The sequence below is a fragment of the Lontra canadensis genome, unplaced genomic scaffold, assembly GCF_010015895.1.
Source record: "Lontra canadensis isolate GAN:19392208 unplaced genomic scaffold, GSC_riverotter_1.0 scaffold19, whole genome shotgun sequence".
Lineage (NCBI taxonomy): Eukaryota > Metazoa > Chordata > Mammalia > Carnivora > Mustelidae > Lontra > Lontra canadensis.
In genome coordinates, this window is record NW_022631013.1 from 9,372,880 (window position 1) to 9,399,939 (window position 27,060).

The following is a 27,060-nucleotide window of genomic DNA, read 5'->3' on the forward strand; positions in this document are numbered from 1 at the left end:
TCAACTATGCCCTTTGCCTTTCCCATGGGTTCAGAATCAACATAAAGTGGGGGAAATGAAGACTTCTTTAAAAACTTAGTTTACAGGTTAATGCATAAGTGCAAAGAATTTCTTGCACTTTAGAAAGCTCATCTGCCAATTTCAGTCTTAGTGGGGGAAAAAGACCTTGAAGACAGAGCAATGGGAACTAATCACCTGAAGGCTGAGGACTCAAATCTTACACAGAGGACTTTAAATATAATCTAATCCAAGGCTCTGATTTTAAATATATAAAACCAAGGCTGGAAGGGGAAAAGGGCTTGCTTGAGAGAATATTCACCGAGGCTTTACAGATCAGATGGGGTTAGAGTTTGGCAGAGGAGATAGGATTGAGAGCTGGACCACCCCAGTGCCTGCCCCTTTCATGTTCATGCTTGTTTAATCCTCAGTCAACCTGGGAGGTACATATTTTATTTCCATTTGATAGACGATGAAATTGAGGCCAGAGAGGTTAAATGACTTCCCTAGTGCCACATAGCTAACATGGAACACAGCTGAGCCTCAAATATAAGCCTAAGGTGATTTTTTTCATACTCTGCATTTACATGAAAAAAATATTATGAAGCAGGACAGAAGCAAGTGGGACTTAGGAGAGTAGCTAATCCTTATTCTCAAGACGTCACTGTCTATGGCACTTGGCTGGCTCAATCAGTAGAGCATGGGATGGGACTCTTTATCTTGGGATTGTGAGCTCAAGTCCCACGTTGGGGGCAGAATTTACTTAATAAACAAACAAACAAACAAACAAAAGCTGCAAGTGTCTAAGAGGATCTAGGAAGAGTCGAGAGGAGGACTGCAATAAAGGCCAAGATCTGGTTTAAATTGCTAAATGAGCTCCTTAAATCTCCAAGTCCCAGCTGCCTTCTAAAAATTGAAGAAGTTGAAATAGATGGTCTCAAAATAAATTTTTTAAATGGAAAAGGAAAATGAGTTGAGTAGTGAATGGCCCAGAATCTTAGAGGTCTAAACTCCTAAACTCCTTTCCCACTGCTCCACAGCCTCACATTCCCTTCCCTGATGTTTGGGTAGATAGCAGCTGCTGATAAGGGAACACTCTGGCCCTTGAGTGTGGCTCTCATTTGATGAGTCATCTCAACAATGGCCTAAACAATGCTAACAATGCATCAGACCACTAATTAGGATACTCTAAAACCCAAAACCCATTCCTTGATGGTAGAGTTTATTTGCTAAAAATAATAATAATGATAATAATAAATGAAAAGATATAAAGAGTAGATTACTCTAGTTCAGAGAGTCTAATGCAATTTGAGGGCCCTTTTCTCCAGCTCTGACTTAAGATCTGTTATAAACTATTTAAGGTTTACTCTTCATGGTCTCATATAAAGTATTCACTTGCACAGTTTCAGGTTCCAGTTCATCTCAGTCGTCATACTACCTTCTCTTTAAGCAACAAAAGAACTCAATTATAAACTGGCTTCTTGGCTAGGGTTAAAGTAACTGAATAATATTTGACCATTTTATTTTAATAAAACTGCTGCCTTGCCTGGCTATGATGGGAGCTAAGGTAGAAGAGAATAACCCCTAACGGATGAAATACAACTTGGGAGTCCCAAATATGAGTTATATGCATTTGTTCTGCGTTTTCATCCCAGTATGCCCTGTACCTTGAGAAGACTCCATCCAATTGTAACATAATAATACATCTGGCATAAAAGGCAAAGAAAGATCACTTTTTCTAGTGATAATGTAACAAAAGCCCGCTTGAGAGAGGGGGTGGTAAGGGGTCTATATACCTCAATATTTCATGGCCTTTTCCTGGCCCCTCAAAGTCGTTATTCACATTTGCTGTCCCAAAAATTCAATGACTCAAGGTCAGAGTAGCCTGGCTGAACAAAAAATGCAGAGGTGGTCACCTCACTCTTCCAAATTTCCCTTCATTATATCTCACTGTGATATAGTTTCTATTTGGTTGCAGTTTCTTATCAAATATTTTCATTTTGATTTTAATATCAATATGCTAAGCTACATAGCATTGTTGATAAGGTAGAAAATTAAATTGAATGTTCTTGCAATATCTATGTTTAAAAAGTTCACTGGGGACCTTCTCTGAAGTTTAGCTAAATGTTCTACAATTCTCAGGTACACTGGCTGAGGCCTCAATGAAATCTTTGCTGTAGTCAGAGATTATTTACAGAGTCCAGCACAGTTTGGACTGTTAACCTACTGTGTACCCAGGAGATATTACAACTCCCACTATCCTGGGATACGTTCATGAGGTAGCTGATCTATTAATGCAGATTACTGCTTTTAGGAGTGTAGATTCACTGCCTTTTAGATAGCTCACGATAAGTCTGTCAGCCACAGTTCCTGAACCCCTCAGACCCACTGAGGATTTCTCTATTTCCCAAGATTCCTGTCTCCATGTGGTGGCTGAACTAGAGCCAGAAGTCAGAAGCCCTCAGGATGTACATGTGCCAAACGTTGAGGAAGGAGCATTGAGATCAAAGGAGAGCATTCCAGGGACATCCTAGAGATGAGGTCTCTCCCCTAGTCCTCCATAGTGATCCCAGACACCTCCTAAAATCCCAGATGCTTAATGATGACTTTTTTCTCCAGAGCAGAGGTTCTTAAGTTGGGGTCCACAGACCCCTAGGGAATCTATGGAAGAACCTCAAGGGTACATAAGATACGTATACCTACATTATTCTGGGGAGTGAACTTCATAGCCTTCATCATATTTTTTATTCTTATCTACGGAATAATCTTCAGAGCACTGTGGAAATCTTAAAGTTATAGTTACTGAGATAGAAAGAGGCAGTTAGGCCAATTCTGACACAGATTAGCCCTGAATCTCTGATATCCAGCCATATCCAGCATATGTGACTGACTACCATTCCAGGCTCCAGAAAACATCCCTGAAACTGCAAGGACTTAGTGACCATTTCAACTATGGTCTGGTCCCTGAAAGGACCATTTGTACCTGGATATCTCGGAGACATACCCAGAAGAAGAAAAATATATATGCTCTGAGCCTAAGGTTAGATGAGTTCATCACAGATCCCAGGTCACTCACGCCTTTGAGACTGCCCTCTGAGCAGGAGGAAGAAATGGGAGTCACTCAAGAGGAAGAGTCATCAGCTCTAGGCCTTGCCCCTAAAAGCATGGGGCCCGAGGGCCTCTTCCCAATCCCTGTAGAAACAAAGCACTGGTCCCAATAATAAGTCATTCTCCCTTATCTAATGCCCAGGGTTTCCCTGGATCCTGAAATAAAACTGACCCTGCAAAGGGAAGGAAAGCCTACAACTAGCCCAGCAAGGCAACCAGAAAATGGTGTGTCTATCTTCACAGGGCAGAGTCAAATCCAGGAGTTTCAGAAATGCAAGGTGCTATGAAGCCAGAAATTCATTTATACTGTGGTTCTCAAACTTTAGTATGAATAACAGTCATCCTGAATGTTTTTATTGTTTGTTTGTTTGTTTTGACAGAGAGAGAGAGAGAGAATACTTGAGGAGGAGGAGGGGTAGAGGGAGAGGGAGAACAAGACTCCCAAGCAGGTTCCATGCTGAGCACGGAGCCCAATGTGGCCTGAGATCATGAACCAAGAGAAAAATCAGAAGTCAGACACTTAACCAACTGAGCCACTCAGGTACCCACTGAATGTTTGTTTTAGAATACAGGTTCCTAGGCCCAAGGGATTGTGATTCAGGTTGTAAAATGAAACTAGCAATTCTGATCTCAGGCATCCACGGAGTATACCTTTAGGAAGTATTCAAGGTTTCTAGGGGCTTTTAGGCATCAGATGTGAAAAAGGGGCTTTAAAGGAACAGACAATCCTCAGAGAAATCATTGAAATGCCATGGAGAGCTTTTGGTCAGCAAAGGGGGTCTATGGGGGTCTATGGCTCCTACTGGTTAGTATTACATTTCTATTCTTCAACTAATAGGGAAAATGAGTTTGACGCACCAGAACTAAGACCAACTTTGAAGCCCAGCAACCTTTATAGATGATTAAATTTTTATCCTTTAAAGGGTCATCACGAAGGTACCTACCCCACAGAATTACATACAGGGAGAAGTAAATTAAATAATTTGAACAAAGTGTTTAGCATAATGCCCAGACACACAGGAGCTGAGCAAGTGTTACACAGTAATCTAATGTAATCATTAATTACTACTAATTATGACAATATCCATGCTCACCAAGAAACCACTATAACATCTTGTTTGTTTGTGAAAGACTGAGGTTAAATGTGGTCTCTATAGATTGAGGTTTTCTCCAGAGAGATGTTATTATTAAGGGTATTTTTTTTTAACTCAAGAGCAAAAAGAATCACATCCTCAAATAGATCACCAATGTAATTAGAAACATTTTAGAATTCCCTTTACCTTCAGTTCTGACATTAACCAAAAATCAAAATGCTCCAACAGTGCCATCTAAATTTGCTCTGAGTGAAAAATGAAGCTATGGGGTTCTGTGCAACTTTTCAGTCTATAATGACCTCTGCATGCTTCAAACTAAATCTGTGACTGTTACCTGAACTCCCAACAGTTTCAACTACCTAAGAGAGCCGCCCCAAACAAACTTAACTTCCAGATGAAAGATCCAAGCAGATCACCAAGAAGGCTTGACAGCCGAACCTGATGAACATTTGGCCAAGTATTTCCTCACCAGCCAGGAACCCCTGATATTAGAAAACCCCATCTCTCCACCCCTTCACGTAGCCTGTTTGCTTAAAGTGTGTAAGAACTGGTGAGACACAATTCCTGAGAAGGGAGCATTGGTGGTTTTGGATAGAAAGGGCAGAAAAGACAGATGAAGATAGAAAAGACAGAAGCAACTAAGTTTCTCCATGAAGAAAGTAAAGGGAAAGAATATTACAGAATAGATTAGTATCAGAGAACAAGAACAATTTGAGCTTTCAGGATAAATATGAGACCTCTTTAGCTGCTCTGATGAAGGGTACCACATGCCTCTGGGGAGAAAGGATGAAATGCATGGACAGAAATATATAGCCCACCCTCTCCCATATCTTCCATTAGGTCAGTGTGAACATGACTTTGCCCCTCATTAGTCATACTTGACATGGATCCTGGAGACTGGGGGTAAGGCCTGTCCCAGCCACCATCATCAGAGAACACATCCATGACAAACCCAAATTCCTAATTCCTAAACTACTTCAAGCCACCCCATATTGTAGCCACTCAGGAACAGAAGCTTTGTTTTAAAAAAAAAAAAAAAAAAGGCTGCATGTTTTAATTCAAGAAATGAAAGTTCACAGGCAATCCAGAACAGGTGCAAGGAATTTGTTCTAAACAATCAGCCACACCTGCTGCAAAAGTCCAGGCTCCATGGAATCACTTTGGCCAATGCCTCCTGAGATGCTCTTTCAGCTGAGGAATGGAAGGCAGCAGCTGCTGACACTCGTGACAACGGAGAGGCAGCTTCAAGAGCTCAGGCATCCCATCTCGGACACTCACTCTGCCAGTGTCCTGTACCATCTCTATCACAGCTGCAAGCAAAGAAAAACGTTCAAAACCCATCTACTCTGAAAAGCCAATGTAAGATAACCCCCAGAAAAGCAAATCTGACTCCAAATAAAAACATGCCAGGTATCCTAAAGCTAGTAAACTTGAGGTTAAACTCACTGTGGGGAAAATGTGTTTGATCAGATTCTAAATCTGAGCAACCTGTTTTTGAAATAATTACATTCCTTTGGGACACACTGTAAGCAACCCATGTTATTATGTCAAGTGCTTACCACAGTGCTTTATCGCTGGTAAGCCTTTGGTAGCTGCAATCATTAATGTCCCAGCATACTGCAGTTGCACAGTATACACCCTGGAAAATGCCGTCTTCCACATACACACAACCCTCCCCTGTTAATTAACCACTCATGACATGAGGCAGCCCCCAATCTCCTATCCAGCTGATGGCAAAAAAGACAATTGTTGAGAGCTTTCACATCCATGAACTCCAATAATTCTCAGGACAACCTTTAAGTCCCCTGTCTTTACAATAAAACACCTTTCTGGCTCTGACATAACAGCTTTCTAGGTCCACCCCCGCCCCTTCAAGAAGGCTGCTCAAAGCAAAGTGGCAACACTACTCAATTCAAATAATCCAGTTTCTTTTAATGGGTCTCTCTTTCTAGGGACAGAAAGTTGTATGTGGGCTTTTGAGGTCAGATAATTTTCTAGGGAAACAACTAAATCAAATATAAGAATAGCTGAGAAAATGAAACAAATGTGAAAACTAAAGAACTCTGTTTACCTTGTGATTCTAGGAAGTATTCTGTATTGAAAGAATTCCAATGTTTTTTGTTTTTAAGGCAAGGAGAATCAAAATCCTGGCTGATCACATGAAGGTGTACATGGCTAGTTGAGAGAGAAGGAAAATGACCATTAAATCCATTAAAAACGATGGCTTAGTCAAAATGACAAACAATAAAAATATGGATATACAAAATATTGCTAGTGTTTCCATTTAATCCAATTCATTCAATCATTCACTTAAGAACATTTAATGCTCATTAAGTACCTACTAGAGCCAAGCATTATTCTAGCACTGGGAATTTAGCAGTGAACAAAATGAGAAAGGTCTCTGCCCTTATAATTATAGTCTAATAAAGAAAGACAAATTTTGAAAAGAAAAGAAATATATGGGGAAAATTCAAATCATTAACATTGGTTTTCTGGGGGGTTTTTGTGTGTGTGTGTGTGTGTGTGTTTTTAAGATTTTATTTATTTATTTGACACAGAGAGAGAGAGAGAGATCACAAGTAGGCAGAGAGGCGGGCAGGGGGTGGGGGGGAAGCAGGCTTCCCCGCTGAGCAGAGAGCCCAATGCGGGGCTCGATCCCAGGACCCTGAGATCATGACCCGAGCCAAAGGCACAGGCTTTAACCCACTGAGCCACCCAGGCACCCCAATCATTAACATTGTTAAGGAAAAACATAAACCAGGGAAATGGGACACAGAGTGCTCAGGGGTTAGAAGTTACCTCTTCAGCTATAGTGTTTGGGGAAGGCCACTCCAGGCAGTGATTCGAGCTGAGTAAGCAGTCAGGCAAGCAAAGATCTGGAGAAAGAATGTTTTGGGGAGCCAAGTGCAAAGACCCTAAGATAAAAAAGAACTTGCTTCAACTAAGGAACAGAAACGTGATAGGTAAGGCTGGAATGGTTCCAGCTGAGAAACAGAGACAAGGTAGGAGTCAGAACATAAAGAATCTTACAGGCTGGGGCACCTGGGTGGCTCAGTGGGTTAAGCCTCTGCCTTCCGCTCAGGTCATGATCTCAGGGTCCTGGGATCGAGCCCCACATGGGGCTCTCTGCTCGGCAGGGAGCCTGCTTCCCCCCTCTCTCTCTGCCTGCTTCTCTGCCTACTTGCGATCTCTGTCTGTCAAATAAATAAATAAATAAATAAATAAATAAATAAATCCTTAAAAAAAAAATGAATCTTACAGGCTGACAAGAGGTCTACAGTGTATTCTGCTTATATTGTCCCTGATTTGCACTTTTAAAAAATCACTCTGGGCTGCCCTGCAGGGAAAGAACTATAAAGAGGGTAACAATGGATACAGAGACGAGTTAGGAAACTACTACAGAAATAATCACGCCTTAGATTAGAGCTGTAGTGTCTGGAATATAGTTTGCAATGGAACCAAATGGATTTCTTAATGGACTGGATGTTGTTTGGGGGAGGTGCCACTTACAGAGATGCAGAAGCTGAAAGGAAAGCAGGTTTGGGGCAGAAAACCAAGAGTTCTCTTTTGGACTTGTTAAACCCGTAGGATGTCTTTTTGCATAAATTTGACTCTTAGAATCATTCTGTTCTATTCTCCCAATAAATAATCAAAACCAACCAATACATCCAGGAATCCAAAATGGAATGAAGGCAGTAACAAACAATAAACCTAACAGTATTACAAATGAATAAGGGAACCACACTGAAGGAGGTCAGGAAGAAAATAACTTGGGAAATGAACTTTGGAAAACTAGTCTGGATACCATAAAGATGGAAAGAACTATATAGAAATACTGTGAGTAAATGTCTTTCTCACAGGGTTAACAGTTAGCAATTCTGTAACTATTTTATGTGTATACTAAGACCAAACAGGAAAGTGAATTTATTAGAGCTAATGAGAGCCAGATTTTTCATCCTTGGAGAAAGAAACTAAAATAAAGGAAAGGGGGAGACAAGAATGAAATTTGCAGAATTAAACTGGAGTCAGAGATATCAGTATAAATATGTGGTTTTTCCATACACATACACAAGTAGATAAAAAAAACAGGGAAGTGTGGTATCTGTGTGGATTAGGATTCATTCATGTACTTCCTGGCCCTATCTGCCGAAAGGACCTAGAAGCAAAAAATACTCTGGGATCAACCAACTTCTCTCAATATAGAAACCTAGTATCCAAGTCTTGGTTTATAAATATCTCCAATAAAAGGAAAGAAATAAAATAAAAGTTTCATTCCAGGGCTAGAACAGGAAAAATACAGGATAGGCCTGGAACATCTTGTTCCAGAAAATAAAGAAGTGTTCAAAAAATGTTGGGGCCCTGTCAAATGATTCAGGACCCAAATTAAAGGAGCTTCCAAGGACTAAGGTTAGAACAGTTTGAGCAACAAAATGAATAATGATAGGCTAAATTAAAACCTATAGAATATGGGCGCCTGGGTGGCTCAGTGGGTTAAGCCTCTGCCTTCGGCTCAGGTGATGATCTCAGGGTCCTGGGATCGAGCCCCACGTCGGGCTCTCTACTCAGCAGGGAGCCTGCTTCCCCTCCTCTCTCTGCCTGCCTCTCTGCCTACTTGTGATCTCAATCTGTCAAATAAACAAATAAAATCTTAAAAAAAAAAAAAAAACCTATAGAATAAAATAAATATCCGTAAGTCCACATTGACAAATAGCTGAATAAATACATACTGGGGGAAAGGGACAACTCTTTTATACAGAAGAATTCTAATTAATAAATTAAAGAAAATGAGGGAAACATAAAATCACCAGTAGGTGAACACCACAGTAATAACTCTCACAGGCAAGGCCTTCCAATAAATGCTAAAATCACTGGGCAAAAGTCTGGGGAGAAATGAGATACTAGCATAGTCCCTAACTATCCAAGACATTCATCAATAACAAAGGGAAAAATAGTAATTTTGAGGAGAGAAATGTGGCAGACATCACCATAACAAAGTGATCAAGGTTAATACGAGTAATAAGCCATCTCAACTTCACCTACTCCTTGATATGATGTACTGAGAAGGAAGCAACATCACCTCTGTGATATTTGGGGAATAAAAAAAAAAAAGGCATAATCTCAATCTAATCAAGGAAAAATATCAGATAAACCCAAAATGAGAGATATCCTATAAAACCAACCAGTAATCATCAAAAGTGTCAAGGTCATAAAAACTAGGAATGGAGGAAGAAGTGTCACAAGTTAGGGGAAACTAAGGAGAGACAACAAATAAATCCAATGCAGGATCCTGGATTAGATCCTGGAGCAGAAAAACATAAATATTAAAAAATAAAAAAGGTAAAATTCAAATAAGATCTAGAGTTTAATTAGTGGTGATATTATGGAAGATCTTTGTTCTGCTTCACACTTTTTTTGTATTTTCTAAATGGAAAATATATTACCTTTACAAAAAAAAAAATATGTTACCTTTTCCTTTCCATGGTGTTTATTCAAAGTTATAAATAGTGATCGTAAAAGAATATGTAAAACGGCAACTTACTGCTCATTTTGCTTCCCACCCACAGTTGCCATGGCTCTTTTTTAAAATTCTTGGAATAACAGTTTTTATTACATAAAAAAAGTATGGACACTGAGATTACCATGTGAAAAGCACTCTACAGTCAAAGATCTCTTTTAGCCATGGGCTGTGCAGCACTGGAGAAATAGGATTATGATTATGGGTGACTTCTGCCCTAAATTTCTGAATAAGGCTTTAACAATAAAAAGTTATATAGAGTTGATCCTTAACTGACCCCCCACACAATCAAAAATCCAAAAATGTAATTTTTGACTCCCCCAAAACTACTAATATCCTACTGTTGACCAGAAGCCCCACCAATAACATGAACAGTCCATTAACACATATTTTGCATGCTACATATATTATATACTGAAATCTTACAAAAAGTAAGGTAATGAAAAGAAAACATTAAGAAAGTCACAATGAAAAGAAAATACACTTACAGTATTTTACTGTATCAAAAAACATGTGCATATAGGTGGACTGGCAAAATTCAACCCTATGTTGTTCAAGGATCAACTGCATTTTTTAAAATGAGGCCCAACATACATCAACCCTGTGACCTAGCAACTTCATTTCTAGGAATTTACTGAAGACCAAAAAAATGGAAGGATGTGGGGCGCCTGGGTGGCTCAGTGGGTTGAGCCACTGCCTTCGGCTCAGGTCATGGTCTCGAAGTCCTGGGATCGAGCCCCGCGTCGGGCTCTCTGTTCAGCAGGGAGCCTGCTTCCTCCTCTCTCTCTGCCTCTCTCTCGGCCTCTCTCTCTGCCTGCCTCTCTGCCTGCTTGTGATCTCTCTCTGTCAAATAAATAAATAGATAAAATCTTTAAAAAAAAAAAAAAAAAAAAAATGGAAGGATGTGCATGACATACACAGCAACATACATGAATTTCAAAATCATAATGCTCAAAAAGGCCCGACAGAAGAAAAGTATACATTGTATGATTCCACTTATATAAAGTTCTAGAATAGGCAAAACTAACCTATGCAGAAAGAAATCAGAACAACGCTTGAGGGTTGAGGGGAGGATTAACTGAAAAGAAGTGCAAGGGAACTTGGGATATGACAGAAATGTTCTGTATTTTTATCAGAGTGATGTTACATGGTATATATGTTTGTCAAAACTGACCAAACTATAAATCTTGTGAATCTGTTGTATATAAGTTATGCCTCAATTTAAAAAAAAAAGTACTGATGGGGAAAAAATGTGGCACAAAAAATTCATTTGGTTAAAGTGGTCCATCACATAAGTCATAATTACCTGAATAAAACGTGAAGAATCTTGGGCACTTAAAAAAAAAAATAACCAGAAGAAAATTTGACACATGCTACAACAGAGATGAACCTTGAAGACATTATCGTAAATGAAATAAACTGGTCACGAAAAGACAGACACTGTATGATTCCACTTGCATGAAGCACCTAAAGTAGTCAAATTTATAGAAACAGAAAGTAGAATGGTAATTGCCAGAGACTGTAGGGGAATGGGATGTAGTTTAGGAAGATTAAAAAGGTTTGAGAAGCAAATGATGGTGATGGTTGCACAACAATGTAAATGTACTTAATGCCAAAGAACCGTATACTTAAAAATGGTTAAAATGGTAAATTTTGTTAGGTATATTTTATCACCAGAAAAACAAACGAACAAATACAAGATAAAAACTCCAAAATCCAATTAGTCTGCTTATCTTGTTGCTTAGCTCTAAAGAGCTATGGAGATCTGCCTTGCTTGCATTCTTTAAAAAGACTCAGTTATTCCTTTCTGAGTCCTTCTGGGTATGAGCCAAAGGCAAACAGGCTCTATATTTTTCTCTCATTTTATTTTAAACCCTAGGTCTACTGAGCTGTCAAGACAAAAATCAGTGATGTTTGTCTCCTTCAAAGCAATGGTCCTTAATCGTTTAGGGTTTACAGATGCTTCTGAAAAATCTAATAAAAGTCACAGGCACGAAAAATTACAGGCAAGTCAGACAGAAGGATGGAAGTTTCAGCCCACCTTCCTTGGAAACATCCCACCCTAGTTCCCTGGGCCTCAGCACTATCAGCACAGGCTGATATATCAGCACAGGACTATCAGGCTGAATCCATCTGTCTGGCCAGGCAGAACAAGAATGCGCTAGCACTACCCACAACACTTACCTCATGCTGGGAATGGCATGGTAACCCAATCGGAAGCGGAGTTTGCTGGACCCAGCAAAATCTGTGATCATCTTTTCCCCCACAGTGTGCATGTGTTTGAGAAGCTCAAGGTGTTCCCTGGTCACAACCTTCAGACTGGAAATGGCAGCCCACGGTAAGACCAGCCAGTGGTGACGAGCCTTGGGATATTTATCCTTAATCACCACCACCTGCTCATCTTTGTAAACCTAGAAGAGGGGCATAAGAGAAGGAAACAGACATCTACCACACATCTTCTGCACGCCAGGAGCTGTCATATTCACTAACTCACTTAATTTCCAACACAGTCTTATGTAAAAGGTTTCCATATCACAGTTTTATCAGATGAGAGCTGACACTTGGATGAGTGTCTTGCAAAGTCACAGCTAACAAAGTGGGAAGTCTACGATTGTAAACCAGGTCTAGTTGACTCCAGAGTGTGTGTTTTCAATCACCACACTACAAAGAATACACAGAAAACGCACAGTACAAAATAGTTCCTAAGGATCTGCTGTAACGTCCTTGCAAGCATTAATTCAAATGCACCCTTCTCCACTCTAACCCAGTAGACCATTTGTCACATCATGTGTTCCAAGAAGCCCTATCAGATCTGGCTCCTTGTCACCCAGGATGTAATTTAAGAACTCAAACACCCCTCCCAGGATGATGCCTGACTATTAATCCCAGGGCAGCCCAGCAACTACAGTCACAATATATTACCTGACACTCCCTTGAAAGAAACCCCACTAAGGTTAACACAACTTCCCTTAATAGTACCCAGAAGTTTAGAAGGAACAAAGAAGAGGAGATATTCATTTGAAGAACTTAGTTTCTCTTCAAAGAATCCAGTTGCTAACTTACTAATAATGGGAAAAACCACTTGTTCTCAGAAAATAGCCAAATAAAACGAACCTCATTCAGAAGGACTGATATCCTTTGCTTTCATTTGTAGTTATGACCTCTGTGGATTAGCCACTTAAAACATGAAGTGTATTTCAATGCCAAAATGTTATTCTGACCTGCATTTTGGGATCCTGCATAGAAATTTTCAAGCCTTGACTCCAGTGGCCCAATGATTCCTGAAACAAAAAGGGGCAATACAAATTGCAAATGTCAAGTTATATTCAGGATTAGTTAATATTGTACATCAGCAAAGCCCAACTGAACTTAGTAATGAGATTAGGTTTTAAGAATTAAGCTATATCCCCTTTACTCAATCACTTGCCTTTATAATCTAAACCAGCTCCATTTTCTTCCTATACAGGATTCACAGTTGTGTGTCTAGACAAAGGCTGGAGATGCCAGAGTGTCAACTGCATCTTCTTTGCCCTCTCCCACTCCACCTACAGCCTAACTACACTTCCACTTTGACATGAGGATGTGAATCACATGATCTATGAACAGCATTCCAATGCTAACCTTCTACAGATAAACATATGACTGACCCATTTCAGCAGTTCAGTGGTAACTACACCGCCATTATCTCTACCTTCAAGTGGCTTACCTCAGGAATTCAACAGTAAAGTACACAAAGGGACCTTCACTCAAGTGACTGGTGACACAAACAAGTGACTCTTTCATCATGGTTAATAAGCCTTGTCATAGTTAATAACCTCTTACGCATACCTGGGCTTTACAGTGTACAAAACAATCAGGTAGTCATCACATCTCATTTAATCTCCACATCATCCATCAAGCACACGGCCCTCACCTTTTTGGTAGATACATCTTTCCCCTTTTTTGAGGGCAGAGCAGATTGGCTAGGATCACTCCCAGGTTCCAGTCCTGTACAGGACTCCGCTTCCTGGGCAGCATCTCTTTCTATAGAATCACTGCTGCCTGACCTCTTTCTCTTCCTGGGTGTTTCCAGGCCAGGGCTCTCTGCCTCTTCCTCAAATTCTACAATATATGGATAAAGTTCATTCACCATGTGGAGAACCTGGCCAGGCTGCAGCTTCACCTCTTGGTCCTTCCCAATTATGACTGAGTCAATGCTGGTGGGATTGACCCCTACCTATAGAATAATCAAAAAATAATCACAATGATAGCAATAATACCACTAGCAGCATAGCCAATGCTATGTTAACCACTTACAGCACGCCAAGCACCATGCTTAATGCTCACTTCCACACATGACAGAGAAGCTTTTATTGGCTGGCACAAACACTCTAAAATCAACAGCATAAGAAAATCATCAAGTATAAAATGGAAATCCAAATTACAAATACACATACCTGCTTTACCTTGACGTATCCTTTGTTACACTCTGCTTTCAACTGTACTGAAAGAGATATAAAAAAAGTTAAACCTAAATGCCACAAAGAACCAAGCACTTGCTCCTATTCTCCCTACAGTATAATGAAGCCTCATTCCAGGAGGCAACTTGACTGGGGCTTCCTCAAAGGCCTATGAGCAAAACTGCCTGTTATACAGGTGGCTGGGCTCCAAATCCTTCCATAAAATGTCAACAGCACACATACTCCTTTAGCTCTTGCTAATATCCCTATGAAGCAGCTTCACAGAATCCTCACAAGTCTGGCTATTCCAGCACCCTTAACCCACTCAGGATAACAAACTCTATAGTCAGGAAAGAAACCCAGTTCTCTCTCAGACTCTTGGTGCATGATTACATCAGGCTTCCACTATTTAATACAACTATAAGATGCCTTCAATAGAGAAAGCCAAAGGATCCATTCCTGGAAAAGAGAAGTTCAGCTGGCCTTAGTAGGCACAGTGATTATTCTAGAAAGAGGATTGCAGGAACAGAACAGTCTGAGCATATATGGGAAGAAATAACATTAAACACTTGTGTTCAGAGAAGTGAACAAAATTTCTAGGGGGAGACAGGGTGCAGAGACACCACAGCTGCTATCTGGGAAGGACAGGCAGAAGACAGGATGACACACAAGTCCTTACAGTTGCTGTTATGAAAAGGGGACAGAGAGTGAAAAGCAGTGTCTGCTTCTGTATCTTGGACCTAGACAGCTCAATATGGCTCCCCCCCCCCCATTTAGATTAACTCATGTGGGAAAAACCAGTACTACAGACTCCAAGCACTGAGAAACCCTGTTATGGGGAACACACATGTGGGGGCCTGGTAGCAGTGAGCATGTCCAGAGTTTACATGTGAAAAATGAGGTATGTGGTAAGGCTTTTTCCTAAGGACCTTCATTTCATCAAATCCCAGGAAAGGCAAATTCAAGAGCTAGATGCCAAAGTCTTAAAAAGATAACCCCCTCTGTGTGAGCCATCATGTAAAGGATGGAACTACCCCATCACTTCTCAGACATGGTTTCAGGCTGGAGGTCCCAGAATTCAACTGTCTCACTGCCCAGTGAGAGGAATCTTCCTGGGCAAAGCAGAGTACAGGATTCAGGTCCACCACCCCATAGTAAAAGGAAGGAACCTGCCTATTCCCAACACTGAATATTAACCACTTCCAGGGGGGAGAATCAGGGGTGAATGGGTCCCTGGTGTTAGCTAACAGAATGGTTTCTGAGTTTTGTTTATGGCAGACAAAAAGATCCTACCAATAGCATCCAAGAAATGTGCATCTTTGGTTATCATTATCCTGAGGAAAAAAACACAGTAATCTGCGCATTGCTATGACCAATTACCTTGTTGTCGAGAACATTTCTTGTCAACGATCTTGGTCTCTGGACCACGCCCAACCATGACTGCTTCCAAATGTGGAAGTTTGATTCGCTGGTGCCGGTTATCCTGTCTCACCAACCAGCACACCCGCATCATTACTCTGAGAGAAAAAAAAAACACAAGAGAATCACTGGAAAAATTAGCACAAGTCCTCCAGAGCCATACTCCAGCACTACCACACATGCCATCTACCAGCGACTTCACCTAGGTCTCAATTTTCTCACCTGTAGAATATGACAATGACAGGACTCATGAGGCTCTTATGAGAATTAAATAAGATAATGTATATATTTACCTCTGTGCCTAAATCAGGCTAAGCAATTAAAAAATTTTTTAAAGATTTTATTTATTTGTCAGTGAGAGAGAGAAAGCGCACAGGCAGAGGGAGAAGCAGGCTCCCCACTGAGCAAGGAGCCTGATGTGGAACTCAATCCCAGGACCCTGGGATCATGACCTGAGCCGAAGGCAGACACCCAACCAACTGAGCCACCCAGGCGTCCCAGTAATCAAATATTTATGTTTATTGATATACTCTATGTGCTGACCATTAGCCTACACGCTGAGGATAAAAGAATAATTAAACAACGTTCCTATCCTTGAGGGACCTGGAGTTTAGTGGGACAGATAGACTCAAATATCAATTATTATAACATAATGTGATAAGCACCATAATAAGGGATTAATTAAATATGGTATTAGCTCAGGGAAAGGAATAACTGACTCTTGTAAGGAATATCAAAAACAGCTTAATAGGAAGGGATATTTATGCTGAGTTTTAAAGCGTGAGAAAGAGTTTGCCTGGCAGAAAATTAAAGTCATAGGAATAGAGGATGTTCTTCAGTCCACGGGCATCTTTATGTGTATCAGGTTTTCCTCCTTAATCATTGTAACATACCAGTATTAGAATAATAATTTTACTGCCATCTACCAGAAGGCTGTCACAAAAAATATATAAACCTACAATGTCTAAAGTGTAAATGTGGCCCCTCTGTGCAATACAAACCTGTACGATAGTGAAGGAACCGGTTTTCTTTTGAAAACCACCTTTAGGGGCACCTGGGTGGCTCAGCTGGTTAATTAAGCATTGACTCTGGATTTCAGCTCAGGTCACGATCTCAGGGCCAAAAATGGAGCACTGTGTCTGGCTCTGTGCTCAGTGAGGCATCTGCTTAAGATTCCACCCCTTAAGGGGTGCCTGGGTGGCTCAGTGGGTTAAGCCTCTGCCTTTGGCTCAGGTCATGATCTCAGGGTCCTCAGATCGAGCCCAGTATCAGGCTCTCTGCTCAGCAAGGAGCCCGCTTCCCCCCTCTCTCTGCCTCCCTCTCTGTCTACTTGTGATCTCTCTCTGTCAAATAAATAAATAAAATCTTAAAAAAAAAAAAAAGATTCCACCCCTTAAAGATTCCACCCATCCTGCTCACCACCCCCTCTGCATGTGCGTGTGAGCATTCTCTATCTAAAATAAATAATTAAGTCCTGAAAGAAAGGAAGAAAACAACCTTGATGGCCACATAGGGTATCAGTAGAAGGGAAAGAGACAAGAAATTTGGGAGAGAGATGAGACCTAACAAAGGCAGGGCAAAGGGAATGGAGAGGAAGAAGAAGAAACTGTGACTATAGACTTAATTACCAACTATATTTGGGGAATGACAAAGGAGTAAAGGCGGAAATAAATCAAGACTTCTAATTCGGAAACAGCCATTAACCACAATGAAATACACAAGAAAACATAATTTGAAGTTAAATAGCAGATGAAGAAGGGATGATTTCTCATTGAAACACAATTAGATTAAGATATATAGGTCGAGGTAGGATATATGGGCAGAAAGCTCAGGGAGAGGAATAGGCTAAGTATATATATATATATATATTTGAGAGGCATCAACATGTCAGAGAAGGTGAGGCAAAGAGAGAGCATGAGATCACCCAGAGAGGGAGAGCAGGGAATTACGGGCAGGGACAGGACTAGGATCTTTGGGATGCCTCCAGAAACATATTGCTCAAGTCTCTAACACCCTCTCTTTGAGAAATGTGCTCTGTAGGCAAGGCAGCACTTATCAGGCCTCTGGACAAGCGCTGTGTCCAAAGGGAAGAAAAAAAAGGAACAAGATTTTTAAAAATCAGAATTTCATTACCATCTGCAAAGAAAGGATAATGCAAAGGAGAGAGCAAATGAGTGCTGAGGAGGTGCAAAGTTACAGAAAATTCCACCAGTCAGCAAAGGGTTTGGAAACCACCCAAATAAAAAGGTGGAGAGGACTGATAAGAAAATAAGTGGGAGGGGACATTCCATTTTTAAAAGCACAGGCGCCAGGGATACCTGGCTGGCTCAGTCGGAAGAGCATGTGACTCTTGATCTCTGGGTCATGAGTTCATGCCCCAAGTTGGGTGTGGAGATTACTTAAATGAATAAAACTTTAAAAAAAAAAAAAAGCACAAATGAAAACACAGATTTCAGCAATAAGCCATGGGTGAAGGGTAGAAAGCAGACCTTGTTAGTTGACCTAGAGGAGCTGCCCCAGAGAATCACCAGAAAATGGCAGAGGTATTGAAACACCAGGCTGAAAAGTTTCGACTTAACATTATCAACAAGGAGACAACTGCCAAATTATTGAGCTGCCTACTGAAGTGAAACAACAGCTGTGCGTAGGCAGACTGGAGTGGAGAAGCCTAGAGTCAGAGTCACAAAGCTGTCAACATAATGACCACAGTGAGGTCCAAAAGTTCAGGTCTTTGTGAAGGAGTGGATACAAGAAGCATGAAAAGTCAGCTGTAAACCTAAAATCTTAAACCTGGAGCCTCAAATGATGATGATACTATAGGCAAGTCCCACTTTTAAATGCTATGTGTTCAGAGGAGCATCTGTCTGCACTTGCTGGAAACTGATGAATGAGCAAGCAATGGGCTGAGAAGTGAAGTATGTCTTCATCAGGCTTTGGGAAATAAGTCATGGTGACTGACTACTCACAGTAATAACAAAAGAAATGTGGAGAGAGCACAGTTTGAGAGCAGGGACAGGAAGGAATCTGATGGGCAGCTGAGAGCATGGCTGGCTGTTGCAGGCTAATAGGAACTACGCCTCCTGACCTATACACACACTCATTCCCATCAAAGTTCTCAAGTTATGATGTTCCCATTTACTACTTCTTGACAAGCTAAAGCAGTGACTGCACAATGCTTACACAACTAACCTTAAGCAACATTTTGGCCCATTTTAGCCTCCAGTTCCAATTTCTAGGAATGAAGCATTTTAGAATATGGGGAGTACATAATGATAGGTGCTCCTGAATCTTTAAAATAGTCCATCCAATAAAACTCCATAAACTGCAAGTACTATGAAAGAAGGCAAGCCCATTTTTTTGCTTACCAATGTATCTCCAGAACTTAATATTTGTCATGCAAGAATAATATATATTTGCAAGTAGGTCACCAAATGATAATCCTATTCAGGTTCTTGTCCCTTCCTTCTCTTTCCCCTGCTTTGGCTCCACTTCCATGTGGTCCTTTGCTCCTCTCTTTGGGCAATCCCATCCTCACATCTATGAGGATAAATCCTAACTCTCTGTTTTCCAACTCCCTACTTTACATTCCAGAGTTCCAGGGATTGGTCAGGAAAAAAATCTGGTTATATATTAAGGAAGCAAAGTGATCTGATAAGCCACACAAGCCCATAAATTTAACATGGAACTGTGCTGTCCAGTAGAACTTTTTGCAATAATGGAAGTGTTGTAAACCTGCATTGTCTAATAACGTAGCTACCAAGTGACTATCAAGCACCCAAAATGTAGCCAGGTCAATAGAGGAACTAAAGTTCTTAGATTTTTTTTAAACCTACATTTAAAAAGCTACATGTGGCTGATGGCTACCATGATATCCAACCCAGCCCCAGAAATTTGCCCAGCCTGGTAAGTCCCAAATTCCTCAGGCTTGAGGTGAAGACCCTCATACTCTAACCCCACAAAGGTTACTTATGTCACCTTCTACTTCCCTTCATAGAACTAACCCACCCTCCCCTCCCCCCAGACTCACATAACTTTATTTTTACGCGCAAATACAACCCTCAAGCTATGAGGTACTGAGTCATGTCTCCCAAGTCATTCTTAATATGAGGGCATTGGGTTATACCCTTTCCCCCTTCCTAGAATCCCAAATCCTTCTCAATTTCCAAGTCCCACCTCCTCCAGGGAGGCCTTCACTGAACTATCTTGTCTTCTCTACATGCCATAGGGTGTGGTCAATTTATCTTCACAGTTCCCTGAGAATTAAATGTGGATGTAATTCTACTCTCCAAATGAAATTATAATCTCCTTGTAAACAGCTTGCATCACTACCCATCTATACAGAAACCTCAGGTCCCTCATCTTTTTTCTGCTTGCGTTGTGACCAAGCCTGGGGCTGGGGGGGCGGAGGAGTGAGGGGCACGTGAACGAACGTGAGGTGGGACGGCGACCAACGAGAGGGCCTCCGAAAAACGGCCCATGGGAGCTTGAGCAAAGTGAGACGCCTGGAGCCCAAGGACTGTAAAGCCAGGCCGGAAAAAAGCCATAAAAGCGTCATTCAAGGAACATCATTCAAGGGTAGTAACGGCCCCGCTCCAGGGCCCACAACTACGGTTTTCCACCCTGCAAGTAGAGGAGGTAGGCCGAGAAGCGCCTTACCTCGACACGGCGGACACAGACAAACCCAGGTCACTCTTCGAAGCCTCACCACTTCCGGCGCTGCGTGATGACGTCACGCGCAAGCCAGCGATCGACCAGTGACATCACCAGTACCCGTCCAAAGATTGGCTGAAAGGGTCTCTCCCAATGCCCGGATCGGGAAGCGTCGGCGCCAATTGGTCCCTCCGGTCCTAGCGGTTTCCCGCAACGATCCCATTGGGGACGAGCACTGCTTCTCTCCATACGAGAGCCTCTTCACTAACACCTCTGTGTCTGAATCCGGAGAGACTTCCGGCAACTATCCTCTCTGTGGCCGTTTCTAGGCAACTGTGCAGCGCCTTAGCACTCCCTTTGTTAGTAGAAGCTCGCTACCTTTAAAGCCATCTTTTCCGCTGTAGAAAGTACCTGCTGTGGCATTGTTTTCCTGCCCTCTTTCAAAACTGTAATCGACTTTCTCTTTTCTCTAGGGAGAAATGTCTGGAGAGGCTTGCTGTGAGGAAACCTGATAAGGTTGTTTTAATGCTGTCTTTACTAAACGAACTGGCTGACAAGCAGTTAGGGAGGAGAGAAGCAGCAGGCTGCTGGGACGAGATGGGTTTACAGATTTTTATAGCCATTCCGGGATGTTCCGTAAGAGTCATGTATTGCAGTTATTCTAAGGCATTTTGGCGGATAGAAAAATTCCTATCTTTGGGTGAAGGCATAGTTTATAATTTTTCTCTAAATAAAGACCGAACCTTAAGGAGTCAACATTTCTTGATCAAGACGGAATATTATTTCCTTTCATAGAAAAGCAGTTAACGGTATGATAGAGATACCAGAGCTATCAAAATAGGGTGAGAGAATCTTCCAGGAAACACAGAAAAGAGACAGATGCAGGTTTATAATAGGGTCACACCAGGAAGTAGGGGGGCACAGGAAGCATGTTAGCGACCCCACAGCCCTCATGGTGGTGGAATGTGATTCACACTACTGAAGGTAAAATGAGATGGCTCTGGTCACCTGACCAGTTCCCTCAGAATTAAGCTTCTCTTAGCCTTTGCTAAGACCTGACCTGCCTTAGTGTGTCTCGCATTCAAAATTGGATTGGATTACTCTATTTGGATTATTTACTATATATTGTGCAAAATTGTGCAGAGTTTCCATGCCCAGCCTACTAGGTCTAGCCCTTTGTCTATAGCATATTACTGGCCAGAGAAACAGGGTCACATGGCATGAAGGCACGACAAACACTTAAGAGTTTCACAGACCCCAGAACCAAAAATGTATCACAAACAGATGCATAGAAATTAATAAAAAGTCGTTTGTGCCATTATCTAATGTGGCCCTCAAAATATAATTCTTGGATCAGTAGCAGTAGCCTCACAACACCTAGGAACTCATTAGGAATGCAATTTCTAACTTTGCTGGGTGTGGCCCAGCAATCTGGTTTTTCTTTTTCTTTTTTAAGATTTTATTTATTTATTTGAGAGAGAGAGAGAGACCATGAGAGGGAAGAGATCAGAGGGAGAAGCAGACTCCACCCACCCCCAGCAGGGAGCCTGATGTGGGGACTCCATCCTGAGACTCCAGGATCATGACCTGAGCTGAAGGCAGTTGCTTAACCAACTGAGCCACCCAGGTGCCCCAGCAATCTGTTTTAATAAGCCCACCAGGTTATTGTGATACATGATCAAGTTAGAGATTCAAGTTAGGAAGGCAAAGACTTCAAACTGTACATCATGATAAATGTGTTTTGTTGGCCTGCTCAGGGCTTTTGGGGGCTTTTATTACTTTTTCAAATTTAAAACAAATTGTGTTTATTTGTGACAAAATACACATAAAACTTATAAACCATTTTTAAGTATACAGCTCCGTAGTGTTAAGTATATCCACATTGTACTGTATCTATCTCCAGAAAGTTTAATCTTGCAAAACTGAAACTATGTGTTAATTTTCTATTTCCTCTTCCTCCAGCCCCTGACAATCACCAATTTACTTTCAGTTTCCATGAGTTTGACCACTCTAGATAATGCACGTAAGTGAAATCATGTAGTAGTTGTCTGTGACTGGCTTATTTCATTTAACATAATGTCCTCCAATTTCATTACCTGTAATGTGTCAAAAACTTTCATTTTAAGGTTAAATAACACTCTATTGCATGTATATACCACACTTTGTTTAAAATTGATTTGTCTGCCAGTGGATCTTTGGATTGCTCCCATCTTACTGCTATTATGAATAACGCTGCTATGAACATTATTGTGCAAATACCCCTTCAAGATCCTATCTTCAATTCTTTTGGATATATACCCAAAAGTGGGACTGGTGGATCATATGATAATTCTATTTTTATATTTGAGGAGCCACCTGCTGTTTTCCATAGCAGCTGCATCATTTTACATAGGACACAAGGGTTCCAATTTCTCTACATCCTTGATAATACTTGTTATTTTCTGGTTTGGGGTTTGTTGTTGTTTTTAACAGCAGTCATCCTAATGGGTGTGAGGTGGTATCTCATTGAAGTCTTGATTTGTATTTCTCTAATGATTAGTAATGTTGAGCACTTTTTCATATGTTTGTTGGCATTTTGTATATTTTCTTTGGAGAAATGTCTGTTCAAATCATTTGCCCATTTTTTTCTTTCTGGGCCCCCATTTTTATTTTTTTTTATTTTTTTATTTTTTAAAAGATTTTATTCATTTATTTGACAGAGAGAGATCACAAGCAGGCAGAGAGGCAGGCAGAGAGAGAGGAGGAAGCAGGCTCGCTGCTGAGCAGAGAGCCCGATGCAGGGCTCGATCCCAGGACCCTGAGATCATGACCTGAGCCGAAGGCAATGGCTTAACCCACTGAGCCACCCAGGTGCCCCTGGGCCCCCATTTTTAAATCAAGTTATTTTGTTGTTGTTGCATTGTAGAAGTTCTTTTTATATTCTAGATATTAATCCATTGTCAGATATATAATTTGCAAGTATTTTTTCCCATTTCATAGATTGCCTTTTCATTCCATTAATTGTGCCCTTTGATGCACAAAGATTTTTAATTTTGGTGTTGTCCAATGATCTATTTTTACTTTAGCTGCCTGTGCTTTTGCTATCATTTCCAAGAAATCATTAGAAGCTTTTCCCCAGTTTTATAGTTTTAGGTCTTATATTTGGATCTTTAATCCATTTGATCATTTTTTATATGGTGTAAGGTAAGAGTCCAATGTCATCATTTTGCATGTGGATATCCAGTTTTCCTAACACCATCTGTTGAAAACATTGTATTTTCCCTATTGCATGGTCTTGAAATCTTTGTTGAAAATCATTTGACCATATATGCAAGGGTTTATTTCTGGCTTCTCTATTCAATTCCATTACTCTGTATGTCTGCCCTTATACCATTACCACCTGTTTTGATTACTGTGGCTTCATAATAATTTCTGAAATCAGGAGTTATGAGACTTCAAACTTTGCCCTTCTACAAGATTGTTTTGGTTATTCTGCTCAGGAGGTTTTAATTGTTTTTTAATTCCAATGGAAATTAGAAGATCGCATATGAAAATCAGGATTCTTGGTCTTTTTTAAAAAATCAACAAATCCAGCAAATTTTGGGAACAAATAGCCATTGTGAGTGACTGTCCTGTGCTCTCCAGGCTACTATGTCCACCCACTAACTTATATAACCTGTCTGGTCCCTGAGGGCTCTTCTTTCTTTGAGACTTTGAGAATCCCCGTCTAAGGGAACAGTAGTTGGAGCCAGAGGACCAACCTGGGGAGACTGCAGTGATTAGGTCCAGAGATTAGCTCAGAAAGAAAAGTACAGAATCCTAGGAGAGGGTAGAGCTAGGAAATTTCATTTTGTTTTTAGGGGTTTGGGGGGAGGGCAGAGGGTTGATAGGGTGACAGGAAGGTTGGGAGGACTGTGAGAAAAGACCTGTGTAAGAAAGGAAAATTTAAAAAGCCCAGAAAGTTCAAAAGGAAACAGATAGGTGAAGGCTTGGGAGAAGAATATTCCAAATCTATGATCTACACTGAAAAAGGAGCAATACACAAAAGCCCTACAGTGGACCTCAAGCACATTCTTTCGGGTATGATACAAGTCCTGTGGAGCTGAAAAGTCGACAGTGAAAGGAAATGGTGAGATCTGAGCAAGGGTCAGATAGTAAACCATTTAGGAACTGTATGTGGGTTCATCTTATAGCTAATGAAAAAGCCCTGAAGATTTAACCCGGGGAATAATATTATTTGATTTTTGATTCATTGGAGGCTGTGGCTGCTGTGAGGAAGAATGGATGGGTGGGGAAGGGCAAGAACAGAAAGGGTGAGAGCAGTTAGGTGTCTACTGATACAGTGCAAAGGATGTTGGCAGCCTGGACAAGAGACAAAAGGTAGATAATTCAAGAGATATTTTGGAGGCAGCATCAACTGGACAAGACATATTCTTCTCTGTAGGGAGACCTAGGTGGAATGCCAAATAATAAAAATCCCTTAATGGGGAAAGGAACAAAACCTAGTGAGCTATAAATTTAGTTGCATGTTTCATATGTCCAAAATCTTCTCAGGTGGCACAGTTGGTTCAGCAGTTGCCTTTAGCTCAGTTCATGATCCCAGGGTCCTGCTTCTCCCTCTGCCTGCTGCTCCCCCTGCTTATGCTTTCGTGCTCTCTTTCTCTCTCCCTGACAAATAAATAATCTTTAAAAAGAAAAAAGAAAAACAAAAACAAAATCTTCTCACTGTAGACACCCACAACTCTACCTGCAGTTTTCCTCTGGACCCAAGAGCCTTTCCCCAGTGAAAACACACCACAAATGAGGGGAATCTATGAGCCTGGGAGCATTTGAGAAATGATGTAAAGAAGTGGATGAGTAAACTTGTTTCCTCACCTCCGGGTGAAACAACTTTGAAGTATGTATCACACTGTCTCCCAGAGGTTCTCTGATAATGCTAAGCCTCGGTTGCCCTGAGTGGTAGCGTACACTACCACTGAGTTGGTTTCCTTCCCACCCCAGTCTTGCTTCTCCACACCCTACAGGAGCTTCTTTGGATCATCTCCCAAATGACATACTGAAATCATTGCCTTAGTGTCTGTTTCTGGGGGAATTCAACCCCATAAACTCCTCCTGACTATTTTCTAAAGGTACCATTTTATTTCTCTTTTTAGATAAATTAATAATTCCTCCTGCTTCCCAACTTTTTTAATGTCAAAGCACAGAGATTAAATCATATTCACAGAACACTGGGGTAAACTTATGAGGAACTAGATTTAAAAAAATTATTACATTTTCTTTATAATTAACTATGGTAAGAAAAATTAAAAACAGTATTTGGAAAAATCGGGGTGCCTGGGTGGCTCAGTGGATTAAAGCCTCTGCCTTCAGCTCAGGTCATGATCCCAGGGTCCTGGGATCGAGCCCCACATCAGGCTCTCTGCTCAGCGGGGAGCCTGCTTCCCCCTCTCTCTCTGCCTGTCTTTCTGCCTACTTGTGATCTCTATCAAGTAAATAAATAAAATCTTTAAAAAAATAGTACTGATTTTGGCTAAATATTCAAATAAAATATCTTAAAATTTTTTCATTAGAAACTTGAGCATGTCTCTATGAATAATAGTTTTTACTCTTTTTTTAAAAAGATTTATTTATTTGAGAGAGAGTATGTGTGTGCAAGTAGGGGGAAGGGCAGAGGGAGAGAGAGAATCTCACACAGACTCCACACTGAGCACAGAGATGGATGCGGGGCTCAATCCCACAACCCTGAAGTCATGACCTGAGTCACACACTTAACCAACTGAACCACTCAGGCAGCCCTGTAAATATTACCTTTTTAACATTGGATTTCATAATGAAATAAAATATATATTTTCTGATTAAAATTTCTTAAGCATAATCTTTCAAGTTCTTGGTCGTCACACCTATAACTGGCAGACCAGTAGAGAAGTTCTGTCCTATACATCACAGTGTAAACATGCTAATGCATCCATAAACTATACCCTATAATTTACTTTAAGATGTTCCACCTATAATTTAAACCTTATTGTTTCCAACTCCTGCTTTTGGGACTGGTTAACTTCCTACTATGGGCTCATTTCAGGGCTTAACTCGCTCAAGCTTCTATTTCCAAGAATTCAGGAAATAGTCACCAAAATCCCAAATAGTGACATTCATACCACTGATGGTTTATGTTAGAACTTTTATTTCAATTCAGCAATTCTAATTTGCGTAAATCATAGATGTGCTGGTCTCTCCTTAAATTTCTTATATAAACAGGGGTGCCTGAGTGGCTCAGTGGGTTGAGCCTCTGCCTTCGGCTCAGGTCGTGATCTCGGGGTCCTGGGATCGAGCCCCGCATCAGGCTCTCTGCTCAGCAGGGAGCCTGCTTACCCCTTCTCTCTGCCTGCCTCTCTGCCTGCTTGTGATCTCTGTGTGTCAAATAAATAAATAAAATCTTTAAAAAAAAAGATTTAAAAAAAATTTCTTATAAACAGATTAAGAAGGTCACAGGAAGTTTTCACTTGTTCTGCCTTGCCACCCACCATCTCTTCATTCCCAGCCTTGGACTAGCAATACTGAACTGCTTACCCTTAACTCCCTCTTCCCCAGTATTGAGATAGATGACTGTCTCTCCTTTTCTCCACTTACTTAATATTTTTGAGTACCTGCTATTGGTAGGTACAGTTTCAGTTATGAGAAATACAGAAATGAACAAAATAAATACCCCTTTTCAGTCTAGTGGAAGGAAAGCCAACAATAACACACAAAGGTATGTTACATGGTGATTTAAGTGTTATTAAAAAAATACAACTTACACCATGCTGACTAAAAGAATCCTACTCAAAAGCATTCATTCTGATACCATTTATGTTACTTTCTA

General features: G+C 40.8%; 1 protein-coding gene across 4 annotated transcripts in view; it reads right to left on the reverse strand.

Moving 5' to 3' along the window:
• APTX (aprataxin) overlaps window positions 1-20,271 on the reverse strand; it is a 32,003-nt gene extending 11,732 nt beyond the window's left edge. Inside the window, exons 1-8 of one of the 4 annotated variants that reach the window (XM_032860358.1) lie at window positions 20,229-20,271; window positions 15,534-15,670; window positions 14,151-14,197; window positions 13,628-13,930; window positions 12,936-12,995; window positions 11,899-12,125; window positions 6,271-6,374; window positions 5,327-5,509 (exon numbers count right to left, since the gene is read on the reverse strand). In XM_032860358.1, the coding sequence (XP_032716249.1) occupies window positions 5,355-5,509; window positions 6,271-6,374; window positions 11,899-12,125; window positions 12,936-12,995; window positions 13,628-13,930; window positions 14,151-14,197; window positions 15,534-15,666 (1,029 nt within the window). In that variant the 5' untranslated portion in view covers window positions 15,667-15,670; window positions 20,229-20,271 and the 3' untranslated portion in view covers window positions 5,327-5,354. Of the gene's footprint in view, window positions 1-5,244; window positions 5,510-6,270; window positions 6,375-11,898; window positions 12,126-12,935; window positions 12,996-13,627; window positions 13,931-14,150; window positions 14,198-15,533; window positions 15,671-20,228 lie in introns of those variants that run through there. The other 3 variants (XM_032860357.1, XM_032860359.1, XM_032860360.1) reach the window with 3 other exon arrangements.
• Between the last annotated feature and the right edge of the window lie 6,789 nt (window positions 20,272-27,060).